This window comes from Mercenaria mercenaria, chromosome 4 (genome assembly GCF_021730395.1).
Source record: "Mercenaria mercenaria strain notata chromosome 4, MADL_Memer_1, whole genome shotgun sequence".
NCBI classification, from domain to species: domain Eukaryota; kingdom Metazoa; phylum Mollusca; class Bivalvia; order Venerida; family Veneridae; genus Mercenaria; species Mercenaria mercenaria.
The window spans coordinates 72,049,057-72,070,457 of record NC_069364.1 but is presented as its reverse complement, the minus strand read 5'-3'; the positions used below and the strand labels follow the sequence as shown (position 1 = coordinate 72,070,457).

General features: G+C 35.7%; 1 protein-coding gene across 3 annotated transcripts; it reads right to left on the bottom strand.

Moving 5' to 3' along the window:
• Positions 1-338: 338 nt before the first annotated feature.
• Positions 339-19,705, bottom strand: LOC128556453 (heterogeneous nuclear ribonucleoprotein R-like). 3 transcript variants are annotated; one of them, XR_008370683.1, is made up of 13 exons: positions 19,591-19,705; positions 12,163-12,301; positions 10,661-10,884; positions 9,637-9,744; positions 8,981-9,157; positions 8,271-8,406; positions 7,788-7,996; positions 6,579-6,752; positions 6,206-6,324; positions 5,358-5,446; positions 4,838-4,950; positions 2,530-2,973; positions 339-613 (listed from the first exon to the last, which is right to left on the bottom strand). XR_008370683.1 is itself a non-coding variant. In XM_053541657.1 (12 exons), exons 2-12 carry the CDS (start codon positions 12,299-12,301, stop codon positions 4,160-4,162), a joined length of 1,830 nt encoding a protein of 609 aa, XP_053397632.1. In that variant the 5' UTR covers positions 19,591-19,705; the 3' UTR covers positions 3,424-4,159. The 3 variants fall into 3 exon arrangements, 2 of the variants coding, with proteins under 2 accessions (XP_053397632.1, XP_053397633.1); XM_053541657.1 differs by lacking the exons at positions 339-613; positions 2,530-2,973 and adding an exon at positions 3,424-4,501; XM_053541658.1 differs by lacking the exons at positions 339-613; positions 2,530-2,973 and adding an exon at positions 4,306-4,511.
• Between the last annotated feature and the right edge of the window lie 1,696 nt (positions 19,706-21,401).

The window sequence follows — 21,401 nt, the reverse complement described above, 5'->3', positions numbered from 1 at the left end:
TTCTGTTCACGTTCGCATGAGAAATGTTCCACTTAAAAACAGTGCGGACAAGATTTGTAACAGACGGACCGGAGTAATTCAGTACGTCTCCCACCACAGTGGTGTGGAAGACGGAAGTGTGGAATCCAAACAGTCAAGATAAACACAATTTTTTGGTTCAAAACAATCTGCACTCCAAAGGAAACGTGTAACATATTACATCAAGTTGACTGTAAGCTGGCATCCATTTGGTCAACCAACAAAAGCAATATACTTGTGCCAGACTACCATGGCGTTGTGTACCAATGTGGTCTGCAGTTTGCAAGAAAGCAGCTTCAAGGATTTATAAAGAACAAGCATGCACTTGAAATTTTATTTCTATTTGATCATTTCATACAAATTTCTGTGGTATTAAATGAAACACTAAATATATAATTATTTGTATTTTAAACCAGATTTTTGGTCATGAAAAATTACTTTGTATACATTTTGTGGCTTTTCTTTTCTGTGAAGGTGTTTCAAAGAAATAAAATGTCAGTCTTTCACATAAAGCAAGTGCAGTTGTGATAAATGTCTATAAACACTGGTTGCTCTCCTCTCAAAACACCTCTGCTGAGACTTGAACTAGCCATACCTGAAATAATTTCAATGAAAGATTTAATCAAAATGTACATCAACTTAACTGAAAATCATCTCAGAAATACTATGTTTTATACTTTTATTTTGAAAAATAACAGAAGTAAATGAACTTTTTATATTGATTTACATTACAAATTTATTAAGTAAAACAGTTCACTTAATTATCTTCTCTTACAATTTTTGTTTTTTTAACAGTGCTGTTCTAAGTTACATGTAGGCAATACCTTACCTTCAAATTTGGAAAAGTTTTTGTTACAGAGAAATTTAAAAAAGATCAAACCTAAACTCCCGTACACATTTCCCCATTTTGTAAAATTCTCTGTAAATAATTCCAAAATATAAATCCACATTTATCTTGGTCTGTGTTAAACTCCAAAATTCCACTGATCCAAATAATTCACTGATGCTTTCTTCCAATTTCTTCTGGTAATAATAAACCAGTTCTGTCTAGTTTCTCAGAATAAAAAGCACTTCTTTCTCAATAATTTTATTTCCAAACTTTTTAACTTTTCTTTTTACACCAATTTTTTGGTTTTCTTCTCCAAAACTATAAAAAGGCACAATTTCTGCTTCGCGCTGCAAATTTCTGCTCCAGTATCTTCAATGCATGGCTGTTACTTTCTAAGCAACTAAAATAACCCAAGCACAGGACTTCAATGAAGCTTTTCAGTTTTAAAATATGCAACTGTTTGAAATTTCAACATCAAACGTGCAACTTTTTTTGTTACACTGAACTAGTTACTTTTCTACAGACAACAGAAAATATAAAGTATTTCAATATTTGGAAGGTTAGTTTTATAATCCCTTTGTGACTAACACAAATCCCTCAATCACTTTTCTATTCCAGAACATTTAAAGTGCAAGGCAATTTAATGCACAGGTACATACTTTCAGCAAGGTACTTCAAGGCACATTCTCACTAAACTCATACACCCAACAATTTTCCTAATTCCACTGTTTCTTTCAATTGTTACCTCTTGTCAAATTAGAGACACTATTAAATGAACATTGTAAAACGCAATAACAACTGGACATAAATTCTTTCAACCACAACACAGTAGCACCCAAAAATCATATATCACTTGAGCAAATCTATGACAAACATAGTACTTATAAAACTAATTCAATTATTTCATACCCTTTTTCATCTTGGTAAGATTACAATGAACAGTGAATTTGACATATAGGAGGTTGGCAAATGGCACTACTTTCCACATAGCCACCAGCGACTAGTTGCACTTATGAATCAACATCCAACCGTTATTGCAATAAAATGTTTGTTTGCATGACCAATTTTCATGGAAATATGTCAGTACAATAAAACTTTCATTAAGAGACTGTTTAAGCAAAAGGCAGAAAGTTGTCATTCAACACAACCAATCTCTTAGCACAACGTATGTTCTGAAACACAACTGAAAAAGCTGTCTAAGGCAAGTGGTCTCTCAAGAAAGTGGGACTGTATTTGACAAGAGATATCCACAAAAACCAAGTGTGGAATTAGAAATGCTGTTAAGTATATATATCCAATAACAGAAGCCAATATTCGGTCCATTTTAAACCTTGACCAGTTAGGCAGGTGAAACAGTAGTTTTATTTTTGAAATTGAAATTTCTTTATATAATGCACAGGCTAAAGTACTTTACTTTTTACTCCATTATTAATGAAACATTTATGGGATGGAAGACCTTGTATGCAATGTACTTGTTCCATCAGCAATCCGTTTATGAGCAATTTAAAGATAAATCTTAGAACAGTTCTGCACAGTTCTAATCGAGTTAACTTTCCTATTTTGAGATACTTTTATCCTCCTAGTACACTACTAGATCAAATGACTTTATCGTGTGAAAAGCTTCAAACAAGCCCAGTGTAAACATCCATTTATGACCCACTAGTGCAAAGCACCAAGTTTACCTTATAACTGATCAGCGTCTGGTATCCTGCCGATCGTCAGTGCTGGTTACCTCGGTAGTAACCCCTTACCACATGCCACATTACATTATTATTTTAATGAAGAAATAAGAACACAATGGACATCCATAAAATTGGATGTCCTCTAAAAATAACATGTATCCAAAGTTTAAACATGTTTTGCTCAATTCGAGCAAAGACTCGCAGGATTATAACATACTCGGCTAGAAAAGTATATTCAAAAATACAAGATAACTTTATAAAAAGAAAAACATTTTTTCTCTATTTTGAAGTTTTAGACAACTTTTCGATAACTATTTTCATTTTTTGTTTTCTTAAGACAAAATTTATTAACTTCTTTTTAAAATAGATTTTAGGAATTTCTCGCATTTTTAGATGGCAAGAGATGGTAGAATGCCTGTGCGATGCAGTATCCTTCCTCAGTTTCTAGTAAGAAAGAGAGAAAGAAAAATGTTACAAAAATGAAGTGATAATTACAATATAAATGAAAAGATAGAACCATATCCTGGACTCTTCTGGGTAGTTTACTCCTCCAGTTAAGAGATATTTTTCCTTTTAATATTTTAAAACATAATCTGGGTTTGTTTTCTTTTAATCAATCAACTGCAGTCCATTTCTTGGTTACAAGAGTCCAGAAATGGTGAACAAAATGCATTGTCATTTCTATCTACCAAGGTGAAAAGCTCTAGTTTTCATTTTTTCCCTGCCATATTCATGAGCTTCTGCAATTCCTAATGTAACTGAAAAATTTTCTGCCGTTTAATATATGTACCGTGATGCATTTTTTAGTACTTTAGTATTTTTAGTTTTACTAATTTTTTGTGACAGAAGTCAAAAAAACAACAAATGTCCACAAGGAAAGAATTTAGAACCATGTTTGTATTCCTTTGAATGACTTTATTGTAAAGTTTAATGAACTTTCACACGATTTACATATCAAATAGAAAAAAACAACGATGCCAAATGTAACAACAGTGATGAATACGTACTACATGATCTATGACGAAAAAACTACACTAAACAATGCATTTGATATGAAAATCTGAACATGTGACAATATTTTAGCAACAAATGGTCCTTCAGAAGTCAATCATCAAGTGCATTTAACTAAAAAATCAATTTTTAACCAATACAATTTTGGGTTAATTTTTCGATACCTTTCGATAAAATTTCTATTTACAAATCAGCATTCAATGATCAGTTTTTTCTGACCCAAATTAATGCTGCCGCTAAGGACGTGGATCTGCCAAAGTTATTTAAAGAAAAAGTATAAAATTCGAGGGAACAATCACTTATCCAATTTCTAAATGCCAGTAAAATCCATTTCTCACTTATATATAATTGGTAGACTCCAGCAGATGATGCAAGGTTTGTAAGTTAAAAAGACCATATGCAGAAGATGGCCAAAAAGTTCCAAATGGATAAAAGTCACAAACTTGGCATTTAAAATGCCAACCCTTTCAGGGGTCTATACATAAACAGGCTCACTGAAGTAAAACCACACTGACTGTTAAAAATTTCCTAAAGGTATGGCTATTTACAAGTGGTGCTCTATCTGTCTCAGCTTTTTACTTTGAAATTTTTGGGTTGCTAAGTTATTAAAAATACTCATTCAACCCCAATTTTGACCATACGAGTCCTGGTACCACTGAGCATCACCCTCACCACTGTAACCTGCACCATACCCACTCTGGCCCAGAGGTTGTTGGGCAATGGGTTGAGCACCCCAGTCAGCGCCGGTGGCTCGTCGTTTTGCCTGTGCTCCAGCTGTTGCCTCGGGAGCCTTTCTCTTGGCCCCTCTAGGAGGAGTCTGCTGGCCTCTACCTGGTCCTCCAGCCCCTCTACCTCGCATCATGGCAACCCGGCCTCTGGCAGCTCCACGCATACCCGCGCCAGCAGCTGGACCCCCTCTAAGTCCACCGCGCGGTGGCACCCCTCCTCGGCCTCGACCGGGCTGCCAAAGACAAAACACAAATTTTAAATTAAAGCTAAGTTTCAAAGTAAATAAACATAATAAATACATGATGACTAAATCACAAAACAGAAGGTATGAAACATTGAATCAGATGAAGGAATTTCTTTAAAGTTTAAATGATCTGTGGAAAGTAGAAGGAATTTCTTCTTTCTTTAAGTTTAAATCATCTGGGGAAAGAACTAAGAAAGGAATGACTGTTTAGTGTTAACAGCTGTTCACTGTTACTTCTTGTATTCTATACACTAGAACTTAACCTGCCTTTCAAATTAGATTCAACAGAATGCTGAATATTCAATGTTGGAGTTGGATACTTACTGGTGGCATAGGTCCACCACGACCACCACGTCCACGAACTGGTGGTGGAGCATAACCGCCGTAGTAATCAAATCCATCATCGTAGTATCCATAGTAGTCATCATAGAAATAATCTGAAGAACAAATGTATAACATGTCCGTCAATGAATTATGGAAATATTAAGGAAAAATATTTCCTTTTTATTTCAGCAAAAATTATTCCATTTTTCATTTGAAAGGAACTACAAAATGGATAAAATTTAGTTAAAACATCAAACATCACCAGAACTGGTTTTACGTTTGAGATCAAAATACCTTTTGCTTATTAGCACCATATCAAAGCCACTTACGAAAATATTGCATCCGATATTAAATCCATTAAAAAAAATACTTTATTCATTACACAAACAAATATCCTACATGCTACAAAATGAAATTTATAGTTTGGTTTCCCGGTCAGCAATGTTTTTGTACTTTTAATAATGGAATGATCCTAATTTTTATGTTTTGTGGTTAATCACACAAGTATTTTTCTATTTACCTGGTGGTGGCATACGACGTCCCATCCCGCGCATCAGTGGTGGAGGTCGTGGCATCATCCCTCCTGGTGGCCCATAGAAATCATCAAATCTATGAAGGAATTCAAGTTAAGATTTAAACGAAAAATTCAGGACAGTTCAGCATTAATTCATATATATAAAGAAAAGTGCAGAGGTGTACTACACCAGGAATTTCATTAATAATTGTAGGCTTAATTTTCAAAGTAGCGGTTGTTTGGGGTTCTCTCACAGTGTGGTTGTCCCCCATCATCTCCCAAAGAGAAAATCTGACATTTGGCTGTTTGCTTGGGTAAAAATAAGCTCTCATGTGAGCTTTTTTTAAACATACCATTTTACTTTTTTGTCAAGAGTAAATGAAGACTTTCTCAATGCACTTTTCAAGTAGGAAACCTTTTTATACTACCACTTGTCTGAAGTATATAATAACTGTTTTAATTCCTGTGAATTTAGACATTAATTTAATTACACTAAAATTTAAACCTGGTATGAAGTATTTTCGTAGCAGTCTTCACATCATTATAGAAGCTACAATCCCACCATCCCAAACTCAAACCCCTGTTGAATGATTTTTTTCCAGCAGAACAAAGTTTACAGATAATTTAGTAAAGAGTAACGTGTTAACCCTTACCATGCTGGACACAATTGATTCTGCCTTTGCGACTAGTGTAGATCATGATCAGCTTGCACATGTGTGCAGTCTGATCATGATCTGCACTCAGTATCTTTTTGGTAAGCATCCCCTTTTAACAGTTAATGGTACTGTCGAAACAGGAAGATGGACAAGTTCATTATAGAAATTTAGCAGGGTAAGGGTTTTTTTTTTTATTACCCAGGTCCTCTCATTCCTCCCATCATCCTCATCTCACGGCTCGCCTGTCTTTGCTGCTTCTTCTTATTTTCTGCTGCTGGTTTTGCAAGAGAAACTTCAATAGCCAGCTTTCCTAGTGTCTAAAATACAACATAAAAGCTTTAAATGCCTATACCAGATAAACAAGACACCAAATTTACAAATTCTAAACTCTTTTATCAATATGCTCAACTGTCAAAGTCAGTTAATCTCTTACTTCCTACTTCATTAAGAATGATACCTGCGATCAGCACTTGCAATATTTTAGACTGCAGCACCACTCCAGCAGGGTTTTAAACTCCTGGTCAGAACTTAACACAAACTATAAAGTTAATGCAACAAAGCTGATGCAAACCGTTCCATTGAGAGCTTCCATAGCTGCTGTTGCACCATCTCGTTCTTCAAAGTGGACAAAGCCATAGTCCTTGATCTTTTTCACCCGTTCAACTGCTCCATGTTTCTCAAATGTCTCTTTCAACGTCTCCTCTGTAACATCAGCTGTGAGGTTTTTCACATAAAGTACTTTAACCTGTCAATGAAACATCAATGTTTTCCAATACTATCACCAAGACAACCTTTGCAATAAAGATACTCTAAAAACTTAAGAATACCCATGAAAGCATGGAAAAAAACAAAACATCTATATAATGTATGATTCAGTAGTATTTCTGCCATCAAGTAATGCCCCCAAAGCACCACCATCAGACAAGAATCCACACTGCTCTACACAGATAGCAGCCTACATATCTACAAAGTTGTGTAGGACCTGGACTGTGATGCCACCATCAAGGAAATGTAACAAAAATTCAAATAATTTTCAAGCACTTTCTCTCTCTCAAATTTTCCAGACTACAATACTTTTCTCAAAACCATGTCTGAATTTCTACCAATCTTTTTCAATCACTCAATAAGAAGAATGCAAAATTTCAAAAGATTAAACAAGCCTTTTTAATCTGTGCTGCTCTTTCATCAACATTCATGTTTTGTCAAATGAGTAATTCAAGTTACGGACTTCTTTTATATTCTTTTTAAAAAGTATTAACTGATGGCAAAATATTTTTGAGGAGTATGGTACTAAATTCAAGCAGAAGTTTTAAAATTAAAGCATCTAAAGCCCTGGCTTTTCAGATTCAAGTCTTTTAAGGTCCAGCATCAAATTCAAGAACATTTCCAGGTCTGTACAAACCTTATAAAGAAAGAATACTGAACAAGGGCTTACCCTGGACAGTCTCATTAAAGTATCATCTAGATTTTTAAGAATTTCTTTCAATTTATCAAGAAGCTTTCTATAACACTTCACCCCCCTCCCCACAAGACATTTTTACCTTCAAGCTGGAATTTAGTTTGTCCTCAACAAATTCATACAGAAGCACCTTTAAATGTCCCATATATACATAATGTACGATTCTATACTTAGTATTTTTGCCATCAAGTAATGCTTTCAAAGCACCACTGCCAGACAAGAATCCACATTGCTCTACACAGATAGCAGCCTACATATCTACAAAGTTATGTAGGACCTGGACTGTGATGTCACCATCAAGAATACTGACACAATTTTTACCTTAGCCATAGTTTCATCATCCGGCTCCTCTACTGGATCTGCCCAGTCTACAATTATATCACAGTTCCATACTTTCACTCTACCAGACATTAACTTCCTTTTGGCTGTTGAAGCACTCTTGTGTGAATCATAGTCCAAGAAAGCAAAACCTCTGTTTTTCTGGTTATCTTTCTCCACAGATCTATAGATGATCACATCAATTAAACCCTCTGAAATGATAGAACTTTCACTTTCAGTGCGATGCATTTTCTTCAACATTTCAATTTCCTCTCAACAAAGCACTAGCCTTTTTACAACTTCATGCTGCACTGTCATCATACAGAATCAAGTATAAGATACAGGTATTTCAGAAAGTAAGATTTACCAAGGTCAATGCAAGAATGATGCATATATACCAAATTTATACATATTATCTATCAACTCGCTTGTTAGCGTATGAATTGCGATTACATCAATGCCTTTTCGAGATAAATTTTGACAGACCTGTTCTTTTCGAGAATTCTTCTTTGATTTCTTCCTGTGTCTTGCTCTTTGGAATGTTGCCAACAAATAATCTCTGGTTGGCTATCGAGATATTTGCCTTTAGAGTTTTACCCTTCTTAATTTCGTAACCCTCCAACTGAAACAGAACAAGTCAACTTATTAAAATGTGGGTGAAGGCAGTAATTTAGTAAACTTGCATGTCAAAATACTTGGACACATAAAACCTTGTAAATTAGTTTCAATTACTTTATATTTAGTCAAGTACAGCAGCAGCTGCTGGCATGACTACTTGCAGTTTATTTTTTATTATTTATATTTTTGTCAACTTTAAAACACTGGCTTCAGGTCTGGGTAAATGCTCATCGTGTGTTCTAGAGGTCATGCTGTAACTGAATGTTAGTAGATATGAGCCGTGCCATGGGAAAACCAACATAGTGGGTGTGCGACCAGCATGGATCCAGACCAGCCTGCGCATCCGCGCAGTCTGGTCAGGATCCATGCTGTTCGCTAACAGTTTCTCCAATTCCAATAGGCTTTAAATGCGAACAGCATGGAGCCTGACCAGACTGCGCGGATGCGCAGGCTGGTCTGGATCCATGCTGGTCGCACACCCACTATGTTGGTTTTCCCATGGCACAGCTCATACATTTTCCTCAAGTGTTCCTTCACTACTGTGTCACATAATTCCTTGCAATCACTTCAACACAAACCTTTTCAACTGCAGCCTTTGCACTTTTTTTATCCACAAATGTACAGAAAGCATAGCCCCTGCTGAAACCAGTCATGGGGTCCATCATGAGCCGAAGGTCCCATACTTTCCCACATTCTTCTACAAGTGGTATAATCTCATCCTCAAACACATCTTTGGGAATTTTGCCAATAAAAACCTGAAAGAAATTTTTTACATATTTTCTTTTATATTTATTTAGAAATAATTAGAATGTGTTGTTTCAAGGTTTTCCTATTTTTAGCTCTGGCGCCTTCTTAAAAAGACACAGCACAACCATTTAAAACAAATTTGAGAGGACGTTAAAAGGGTGCTTCAGACAAAGTCTGTCGAAGAGCCAGGGATCGAATTTAGCAGTTGCCAACTAGCGAAAATAGAGTAAGAATCAAAAATAAAAGTAGGAAATAATGGCACTCGGATTTTTTTGCGATCACGTACGAAAATCGACGAATTCGCTCAAACTGTCCTTTGTGCTTTATAATCTCCTTTGTGGTATTTATTTTACCGATAATGACCTGACCACTTGTACATGCTTTTAGCTTTATACAAATGTAATTATCAGAATATCTAAGTATTCAAGTTCACAGACTTTCAATCCTGCAAGAACCCTAAATCATTTCAATAAGATTAAAGAATTACCTCATGCCCTGGGCCAGGCTGGTTGCCCTCCCAACCTGGCGGAGGTCCACCATACTTTCTCTGACCTGTAGTTACATCCAGTGTGTAGCCAGATCTGTCAAGGATTTCCTTGGGAAAAAAATAATGAGTTTTTCATTTAAAATAGTAAATGTTGATAATCTTGGGTTCCCACTGCTTGTTTTGGCTTGGGAGGGCATTTGCACCCAAGAAACTTGCAGGAACAAAGAGAGTACATATGGGTAAATACGAAGTACAAATTGTAGCCGTGGGAATTCTTGGATCCCCTCAATTTGAAAATGTGTAGGCCTTTACTAGTACCTTTGTCCTCATCCCCCACCCCCACTCCCCCAACTTGGTAGCATGATCACTCTAGTGCTTGTCGTGGATTTGTATCGGTTTCCTGGCCATTTCTGGGCCAAAGTCTCCTGATTTACAAAATACACAATGTGCTGGTAATGCAAACAGTCTGACATCAGTACTAACCACATATTCGATACTCAGATGCTCCCTCTGCTTTACAATTTCTTACCTTCCATTTTAATAATTGATGAAAACCCGAATAGAAACTGTATTCATTGCCATAGCAAAAAAAAGTGCATATTCTCTACATACCTATACAACCAAGGAGCAAGTTCCATGAAAAAAAAATCTTTCTGAATTTTTATTGAAGGATCCTATTATAAATCACACTTTTTTGACCAAATTTTTACTATCTTCTGACAAAGCAACCACATTTTAGCCACAGCAACACAAGGACTAGCATATTCTCCACACTGCTATCTATGTACCAAGTTTTATGAAATTTTTTCTTGTACTTCTAAGTTATTGCAGGATCCCATTTTGTGTGAACAATGACCGACTTATCGTTTACTTCCAATCCAGTGAAACACAAAGGAAAAATACATTTTTTGGTACAATACATAACTAAATAGTTAAGAGGATACTAAAAATATTCTACGCGAAAATAAGTATATAATTTTTAAACTGTGATTCATACTCTACTATAATGACAAAATAAACATACTTTAATTTTATCTGGGTCAGGACCTTTAGGAGCTGCATTTGGTCCCCCACCTTTACTTTTTTGTCTGAATGTTTTCATCTGACCACAGAGGAAAGCACTTTTGTTTGTCACATGTTCAAGGCTGCTTTCTGTAAATTGTTGTAATACTTTTACGGCATCGTCTGGATTAAATTCTTCAAGAGCATCCAAGGCTCTTTCATCAAGTTCTGAATGTGAGAGTTTTCCTGAAAGTATAGAAGGAATTATATAACAGCCGTGAGCAGAAATAGCATGCTGAACAATTCCCATGCCTGTGAAACAGACCATATCTGAAGAAACTAGAGCTATCACTGGAGTGATTAATACCCCTTTACTACGTCACAGGAAACAAAATATTTCGTAAGTTTCTGAATTGACGAGATGTATTCTGGCAGTAATAAGGTTATTCTTCCCCAAACTTTGGTAGATAATCTTCCCAAAACAGCCTGTTAGTACGACCAAAAACAGATTTTGTTTCATCTGTCATTTTTCCATTGGGAAAAGATAGTCTGGCCTTGTTCCTATCATAAAGCTACTAGCAAAGCAACACACTAGTAGCCCAAGTTACTTAGACCTGTCTAACTGGTCAAGTGTTGTGATCTGCTTAAGCCTCACCCTTCCAGAAATCACTTTAATAGTTTTTACAATTTTTTTTATAACACATTATAAAACATCTGCCTCTTATCTTTACGAGATTTTTCTGTACATGCATTTGTACGAGTCTAAAAAATAAAGTTCTTTATTTCTTTGTTGAAAATACTCTTCGAACAAGGGCCACAACTTGGCAACATTATGAGGCGAAAATTAAAAACAAGTTTGTTTGTTGTCTCCCTACCTACCCGCTCAAAATGCTGCGCCCGGAAAGTTTTTATTGGACAATGCTGATCAAATTTTTATTTTTTTGTTGCAATATGACCAGTGCCGCATATATTTCCAGGCTTTTTTTTATGCTGATTTTAGGGCCGAAATTCGGCCCCATTCCCCAATCTAAAAAGTATACTTTTTTCCCCACCTTGGCCAAAAATTCCCCATGCAAAAAAAAAATGAAATTAGTTTTGATTTTCAGTCCTGATTTTAACAACTTTTCAGCAAATATATTCCTTCAAACAATGATTACGCGACGTAAATTTCCCCTCCAAAAGGGACCTGGTACCCTTCCCCAAATTTACAAAAAAAGGGCAGATTTCAAGTAAGCAAAATAATGAGTAAGAAAGTTTAAACTGTATTATTTAATTTCATCCTTTATACATTATAATACAGATTTGTCTTATTTTTACAGAAGAAATATTCTGTAAGAAACAATCATGCTCTACTAGTAAAAGTATAAACCCCCCACAAAAAAAGAGAAGAATTTCCCACCTACCCTACCTACCTACCCAACTTTAAAAAGAAGGGTTGGGAGACAGCAAACAAGGACTTTTATAAATGTGGCCTGATATTATTACTGGTATAACAGAGATGACTCTCCACGCTGCATTAACTACCTGTAGTGTAAATTTTTTCAAGTTCAGCAGCCACTTTTTTTGAAATGCCATATTCTACCAAGAATTTGTATTCATCAGAGTGTAACAAGTTGTCCTCTTCTTCCTGGTCCATTTCTGTTTTAACACCATTTTCAGTCATCTGGAAGATAAAATCAACATCTATAGATGCAACACGCTTGTATTTTTGGGAGGTAGATCACCTATTCTTACCCTAATCATTCTTATCCGCAGAAGACCCTTACAAAGATGTTTAAACCCATGCCCTTTAACTTCCAAAAATTTATTTTCTTAAGGTTTTCGGACACAAATACCCCTATAGTCAAACACAGGTGGAAGTAAGGCATCTGGGATACAGTATGGGTTCACGAGCCATGTACACTTAAATATATTACAATGATGTGTTTTCTGGGAAAACACTGTCAATATGCAATTTTGAATTGCTTTTGCCTGTGACAATGAGCCATTAGCAAGGTCATAAACAGCATTTCGACATGTGCACTGCTTACAGGACCGCAATTTTTTTTTTAAGAAATGAGAGAAAACATTTTGTGGGCACACTGGTACCTTTAGAATCTGATTGCACATATACGGATTCATAACAGGGTTCATACAGCCAGACTGACAAAAACTTCAAGGGGTTTTCAATGACTTTTATTACGTTTTCAAGGATAAGCAAAAAATTGAACAAGCACTTATTACACACGAAATGACTGGCTTACAATTGGTGAACACTTCTTACATCCAAAATGACTATCACGTGATATAAGTTTTTCTATAAAGTTCCAATTTGCAATTGATCAACACTTTATCACATACAAAATGACTGGCAAACATTTGATCAACACTTCTTACATCAACAGCGACTTATCATGTCATATAACATCAAGTTTTAGGTGCCTCTGGCTGCTGGGGGCGATGGTGGAATAGTAAACACATCAAGAGTGGCCGTGGGTGACCTTCAATCTGGTACATTTTTCTTGTGCTTCTCAGACTTGAAGTGTGATTTTAGTGCCGATTCACCCATTGAACTAATGTCAATAACTCTGTTACAATATTTGCACATGGCTTTCTGTTTGTTTTCGTGCTCGACCAGCCATGGATAGGATACAAGCCACTTTTTGTTGAAAATACACGACATTTTCTTCAATATCGGTAACGGAAATGGTGTCCGTAATTTTTACACGTTGTAATTTTCCTAGTCCCAGTCTATTTAAAACCCGTATCGTACGGTACACATAGCAGCATGCCCAGTCACGCAGAATCCTGCGGTTTTCACGCAGAAAACACAATGTGCACGCAAATTTTTCGATGGCCGTGCGTGCAGGAACGCATATTTGTTGTGGCCGGCAAATAAACGAATTCGGCTCAAAAATTGATGGTCGCTAACCTAAAACCCGGGAAACGCTTGCTTTTGAACAGAAAACCAATAAGCTTCCAGCGGCAAACATCTGCGCAATCTAGATTACTCCAAATACGTCACTAACAAAAATGGCAGACGAGCATGAAAAACTTTATTCTGGGTGGAAATATTAAATTGACCTCAGTGCCATATGAAAGGCCGGGTTTTCACTACCTGCAGGTGTACTGTTTATAATGTGCAGAACAGAATGGTCATTGAGTACTACTGTAAGCAAATGCCTAAGCCAGAGAAAAAGCTGCTGAAGCATTTAGGCCTTAGACATTCGAAATAGTTAAATACTGTTCTTTATGCCTTAGCAGCATATAGTAAACAGGCTAGGCCTATATAAATACAGTATGACTGAGTTTACTGAATAAATACTGTAAACATTATCTAATATCTGTTGCTTTTAGTTTTCATACCAGTACATATGTTCATGTTTTGGGAAAATTCAGTGTACCCAGATATTTTAAGCCTGTACCCACTTTTTCCAAAAGTAGTGGGTACAGGTACCCACTTTTTAAAAATCCTGTGGGCATGCTGACATAGGTTATGTAGACATAAAACATGGCGATGCGTACATATAACAACACGTCTTTTACGATCTATTTTTATTAAGCTGACCAAAATTTCTGAAGAAGGAAATTCAAGGACTTTTATCATAAAATCAAGCACTTTTTAAGCAGTTTTCAAGGCAAGAAACGAATTCAAGGAGTTTTAAGGAGGTTTTTGCAAATTCAAGCACTTTTCATCTAGCAGCTTGAAATTCAAGGAGTTTTCAAGTCTGTGCGAACCCTGCATAACCTCTAGTCAAGCCAAGAAAATTCTGTCTACTTTTTTCAGAGCGTGCCCACTGGCCACCTTGAAACCCTACATCAAATAGCGTAGTCCAACTCACGATATTGTGATAATTTTTGCACCTAGGTCAATATCTCTCCTCCACGTACAACATAGGAAGGACCTTTTCTGTGGTGAACCTTCCGCAACAATTCAGTCAGGGTTTTTTTTCCCTATGAATCTACCTCCTGTAAAAGGAGGTAATCCCAATGCCAAAAAGTATGTTTTTTCCCCAAAGTTGAATTTAAAATTCCCAAATGATTATACCTTCTAGGGTTTTTGCTGTTTTAAGATAGTTTTGCTAATATGTATGTATATTTAGGTAAATTATAATACTGTTGAACAATTACTGAAATGTAATTCATTAATATTTCACACAAAAACACATTTATGTAGATTTTGGTAATTTGCAAATTGTCCCAATTAAGATAATTTCCGAGAGCATTTTTCCAATTCCAACGGTGTTGGTGGCATTCCCAAATTGATGAAAAAAAAGGCCTGACTCTATGCATTTTAACTATTAACAAGAGGACCATGATGGTCCTGAATCGCTCACCTCTTCCCACATGATCCAGTTTTGAGTATGACGTCGTTTTTTCTATTATTTGACATAGTGACCTAGTTTTTGAGCTCATGTGACCCAGTTTTGAACTTGACCTAGATATTATCAAGATAAAAATTCTGACCAATTTTCATGAAGATCCATTGAAAAATATGGTCTCTAGAGAGGTCACAAGGTTTTTCTATTATTTGACTTATTGACCTAGTTTTTTAAGGCACGTGACCCAGTTTCAAACTTGACCTAGATATCATCAAGGTGAACATTCTGACCAATTTTCATGAAGATCCATTCAAGGGTATGGCCTCTAGAGAGGTCACAAGGTTTTTCTATTTCAAGACCTACTGACCTAGTTTTTGATCGCAGTTGACCCAGTTTCAAACTTGACCTAGATATCAAGATAAACATTCAGACCAACTTTCATACAGATCCCATGAAAAATATGGCCTCTAGAGAGGTCACATTTTTTCATTATTTGACCTACTGACCTACTTTTTGAAGGCACGTGACCCAGTTTCAAACTTGACCTAGATATCATCAAGGTGAACATTCTGACCAATTTTTATGGAGATCCATTCACAAGTATGGCCTCTAAAGGTCACAAGGTTTTTCTATTTTTAGATCTACTGACCTAGTTTTTGACCGCACATGACCCTATTTCGAACTTGACCTAAATATCATCAAGATGAACATTCAGACCAACTTTCATGAAGATCCATTGAAAAATATGGCCTTTAGAGAGGTCACAAGGTTTTTCTATTATTTGACCTACTGACCTAGTTTTTGACGGCACGAAACCCACTTTCAAACTTGACCTAGATATCATCAAGATGAACATTCAGACCAACTTTCATACAGATCCCATGGAAAATATGGCCTCTAGAGAGGTCACAAGGTTTTTCTATTATTTGACCTACTGACCTAGTTTTTGACGGCACGTGACCCAGTTTCGAACTTGATCTAGATATCATCAAGATGAACATTCAGACCAACTTTCATACAGATCGCATAAAAAATATGGCCTTTAGGGAGGTCACAAGGTTATTCTATTATTTGACCTACTGACCTAGTTTTTGATGGCACGTGACCCAGTTTCGAACTTGACCTAGATATCATCAAGGTGAACGTTCTGACCAATTTTCATGAAGATCTTGTGAAATATATGGCCTCTAGAAAGGTCACAAGGTTTTTCTATTTTTAGACCTACTGACCTAGTTTTTGACCACACGTGACCCAGTTTCGAAACTGACCTAGATATCATCAAGATGAACATTCAGACCAACTTTCATGCAGATCCCATGAAAATTATTGCCTTGTGTGAGATCACAAAGTTTTTCTATTAGTTGACCTACTGACCTAGTTTTTGATGGCACGTGACCCAGTTTCGAACTTGACCTAGATATCATCAAGGTGAACGTTCTGACCAACTTTCATGAAGATCTTGTGAAATATATGGACTCTAGAGAGGTCACAAGGTTTTCTATTATTTGACCTACTGACCTAGTTTTTGATGGCACTTGACCCAGTTTCGAACTTGACCTAGATATCATCAAGGTGAATGTTCTGACTAATTTTCATGAAGATCTTGTGAAATATATGGCCTCTAGAAAGGTCACAAGGTTTTTCTATTTTTAGACCTACTGACCTAGTTTTTGACCGCATGTGACCCAGTTTCAAACTTGACCTAGATATCATCAAGATGAACATTCAGACCAAATTTCATACAGATCCCTTGAAAAATATGGCCTTTAGAGAGGTCACAAGGTTTTTCTATTATTTGACCTACTGACCTAGTTTTTGATGGCACGTGACCCAGTTTCGAACTTGACCTAGATATCATCAAGGTGAACATTCTGACCAACTTTCATGAAGATCTTGTGAAATATATGGCCTCTAGAGAGGTCACAAGGTTTTTCTATTTTTAGGCCTACTGACCTAGTTTTTGACCGCACGTGACCCAGTTTCGAACTTGACCTAGATATCATCAAGATGAACATTCTGACCAATTTTCATGAAGATCCATTGAAAATTATGGCCTCTAGAGAGGTCACAAGGTTTTTCTATTTTTAGACCTACTGACCTAGTTTTTGAAGGCACGTGACCCAGTTTCGAACTTGACCTAGATATCATCAAGGTGAACATTCTGACCAACTTTCATAAAGATCCCATGAAAAATGTGACCTCTAGAGTGGTCACAAGCAAAAGTTTACGGACGCACGGACGCACTGACGACGGACACCGCACGACCACAAAAGCTCACCTTGTCACTTTGTGACAGGTGAGCTAAAAAATCAAAAATATTACAGGCCTGGGATTCAGTCAGAAATCTCAAGCCTGAATATCTTCATTCTCAAGCCTGAAATCCCTATCTTCAATAGTTATATAGGGAAATTCTGGCAACCAAATGCCTGAAATCGGGAACAGTCCTGAAAAATCCCAGGCCTGGTATTAGTGAAATTTGAAGATACCTGGAAAGAATATCCATTTTTTCCTTCCATTCAATTTATGTTTATATGAATAAACGTCAAAACAGGAGTTTGTCAGTGTTTTAAATAACGCACCCTAGTTTACACACATTTTACATGGCTCCGCTTGAAGCCTTCATATCACAGAGATTTTTTAACCATTTCAAAACTGGGGCCCGGGGCCCTATCAGTTGGGAAAAATGGTGTGTAAAACCTGAAAATTGGGAAATTCAAAAAATAAGTTTTATCATCATTACAACCTTTATTTCAGCATTGTTATTGTTGGATATCATATTGCATGTCTTTTTGTTTTATTTTTTTGTCTTTTGAAAGTGTCTACTAAATTTTCTGATATTTATTCAGTGAGAAGCTCTCGTACAATAAACGATAAACAGTAAAATTTTGGGAAATTTAAACCTAAGAATTGGGAAAATAAGCAAATTTTTGCAATTAGGACGGGGCCCATATTCGGCCCCAAAATCAGCCTTAAAAAATCCCTGTATCAGATGACGAAGTCATATATTACTACCTACTTTTTGCCACAATCAGCAAACAACTACCCATTTCATCATTACTGGAGGCTTATGGGAAGGTTGGTTATGTCTTTGGGAGAGCAGATATAGATTTCATTAAATAATATGCATCCAAATGGTTGGGCAGGGGGTATTTACTGTAAATAATTCAGCAAAATTTGCCATTTCTGGGACGTTATCACCCTTTCGTATTACTTTTGAATCTCATCACCTCTTTCAAGTAAACTAACATAATATACACATTATCGCTTTGGTATGAACCAGCTTCGTTTACGAAATTATGTCAATTATAACAAAGATTGTTGTTGTTGTTTTTCCTGTATGTCATTATACAGCTGACAATAGTCTCTGGGTGTATATTTTTCTCTTTGTGGAAATTATTCTCTAGGTATACTTAACACTTAATAAGTCACTGTGTGAAGTTGGTCGCTTTAATTTTTAAAATCTTCTGGTGTCTTTAATAAATTGCTGAAACAGCTTCTGAATTTCTGCCCCAAACTCCCTCCTCCCCTCTACATTGCCTATCAGAACTTTCAGGTTTATGTCTGCCACCGGTTCACTGTGTCTGTTTGAACAGGTCCCAGAAAAGTCACAAATTAGCTATATAGCTAAATCTAGCTATATATAGCTAGAAGTAGCTATAAAACCAATACCAATAATGCAAAATACGTGAAAACAAGATGCAAAATGGTCATAATTACGTCCAAAAGGTTTAGAAGATGAAAGACAATAACACAAATCCAAGATCTTTGTAGTCACATTTTCAATAACTGTGGCAGTATTTTGCGATAAATCATCACAGAATTTTTCACTTGTGATAATCATCGTAGTATAAGACAAATTTATAAATGACTAATCGCAGAAATTCGCAACATGTATTGAAACTGAAACTGCATAGATCTCCATTCTTTGTGATCGTCTTCTGTCTCATAAACCATTCGAATGGGATAATAATTATTTTACATTTAATATACACATATGTTAAACAATTGTTATTGGTTTTATAGCTATTTCTAGCTATATATAGCTAGATTTAGCTATATAGCTAATTTGTGACTTTTCTGGGACCTGTTGAAGCCTCTTCAACTTCTGTTTCTAGTTTCTTTCTCTGTGTTTCATATTCTGGACATTCAAATATGAAGTGTCTGGTTGTCTCTACTTTGTCACAATTTGGACATGTCTCTTGAACATCCTGGGAGTGTCCTGTTATAAGCTGATTTATAATACATTCTAGCCTTCTTTCAGAATTATATAATAAGGTTTCCTTGGCTGTACTGTTGGAAAAATCTCCATAAATCTTTCATTACCTTCTGTGTTTTCATATCTTCTCTGCCATTTTTGCTTCACATTTGACCTTAAGTCTTTTGCTAATTCTTTCTTATCTACTTTCCTAGTGTTTTCATTCTCTTGCTTTCCTATCATTTCAGTTGCTGCCTCCTTTGCTAGCTTGTCTGCAATTCGAGTGCGGGAGTCGGCCGCGACATAACAAAGAACTGGTCCGCCATTTTTGTCTCTGCGAAATAAACATTCATTTTTCGCCAAAGACTCGCCATCGGCTAAGAATTCATCCATTAATTTAATACCATTACAAAGGGAAAACTCAATATAACCGAAATAACATATTGCTATACTCACTTTTGAACAAGTTAAAGCGAAATTCGAATAAATTTGGATGGAATCTTTCTCTGTGTAAAATGCAGGCCAAAAAGCGTCGGAAAGGGCACGCTATCGAACGGGGTTTTCAAATTTCAGCGCACGGAAATTTAATTACGAAATAAAAATAAAAATATTTTTACTCGCAAAACGATCATTTCTTTTTAGATTTTCAATTTACAGATTGTAATGTTAATAAATATCATAAAGATATATCGGTATTAATGAGAAATTTCGAGATTGCGACTATGTTCTCACTCGTTAGAAATTGAAACTGGTAGATATACAAATATTGAAAGAAATAACAGACTTTGTAAATGTTATAATTTAAAAATAGTTGAATCTGAGTACCATTTTATTTTATGTTGCCCATTATATAGAAAATTAAGACATAAACATAATATTAATGTACCATTCCCGTCCATCCAGAAATTTACCAAAACATTGTCAAGTACGAATACTAAAACAATTAGAAACTACACTATGCTATGTCAAAAAGGCAGGAAAGCTTAACATCATACGTGCTTCTTAGTTACTTAATTAGTATCTTTTGTATTGATACATTGAATATTGCACATGTATTATGAAGTAAATGTTGGCCATCTGTATTGTATTGAAATTGTTTAATGGCCAAAGGTGATTTGCCAATAAACTTTGAATTGAAAATTGAATTAGTAAATAAAAATTCCAATGTCTAAGTCTAATTTCTTGAAACTCCATTCCATAATGTTAAGTTCCAGTAACTTCAAGACCAATATCAATTTGGAAAATCTCGAAATATTACGAGACTCCGTGGTTAATTTTATAACTACAAAATATTTCTAACAGTATTATCACTTGTCAACTAGTGGTAATCATCTTCCGATGCAGACAGGAAATTCACAACTTCTCATACGATAATAATGGAATTTATGTTCTCTTAAGAAATAAATCTATGTTATTTTTCAGTAGGTACGCAAGAGCTATAATTTCTGCTTCTATTACTCTAATCCAGTCCATACAATATAACATGCCTCGATTAATCAATGTCACGCACGAGCAGGTCACGGGTGTGGTCAATTTGATCATTTTATATTTCAAACCGGTTTATTCCTTCACAAATAACTAAGCAGACAAGTCGATAGTTCGTGTACAAAAATACCTTCATCACATGTTTAAAGAGCTGGCGTTTTCCAGTAAAGTTGCCACAGAGAGGAGGATGCAAGAAAAATGCAGATATGTTTTTGAACAAATTGTCTTTTTCATTTATAACGTATTTCATTAAATTAAAGATGAATGAAAAGTTAAATTGGCCTCTAAAGCTCTTGAATACAATGTAATTTTAAATATTTCCATGTGTTTTTTATTAATGTCCATCAATAATCGGTTATTTACGATATATAAAAAAATATGATTGCAAATTTGGGAATGAATGAACGCATCTTTCTATGGTTGTTGCCAATAGCAGTTGAATACTTTGAAAGCGTAACAATCTTCACTAAACTCGAACAAAATGTGTTTGACCATAAGACCTCGGCAAAGTTCGATAACTTGCCAAATCGGCCCAGGCACTTTGGAATTTTGGCCCTTGAAACTTGTTTTTATAATCAAAGCACTGAAAGTCTGATAAGGCAGTCCGTTATAATCAAAGCACTGAAAATCTGATAAGACAGTTGTGGGAGACATGCGCTTTTCTCAAAAGCATCTCTAGTTTAAGAAATATAAATCATGGTTATTTACTTATTGTTCTGTTTATATAATTTTGATGGTATCCTCATGATGAGGATGTTGATGGCGACGTTGTGCTATTAATC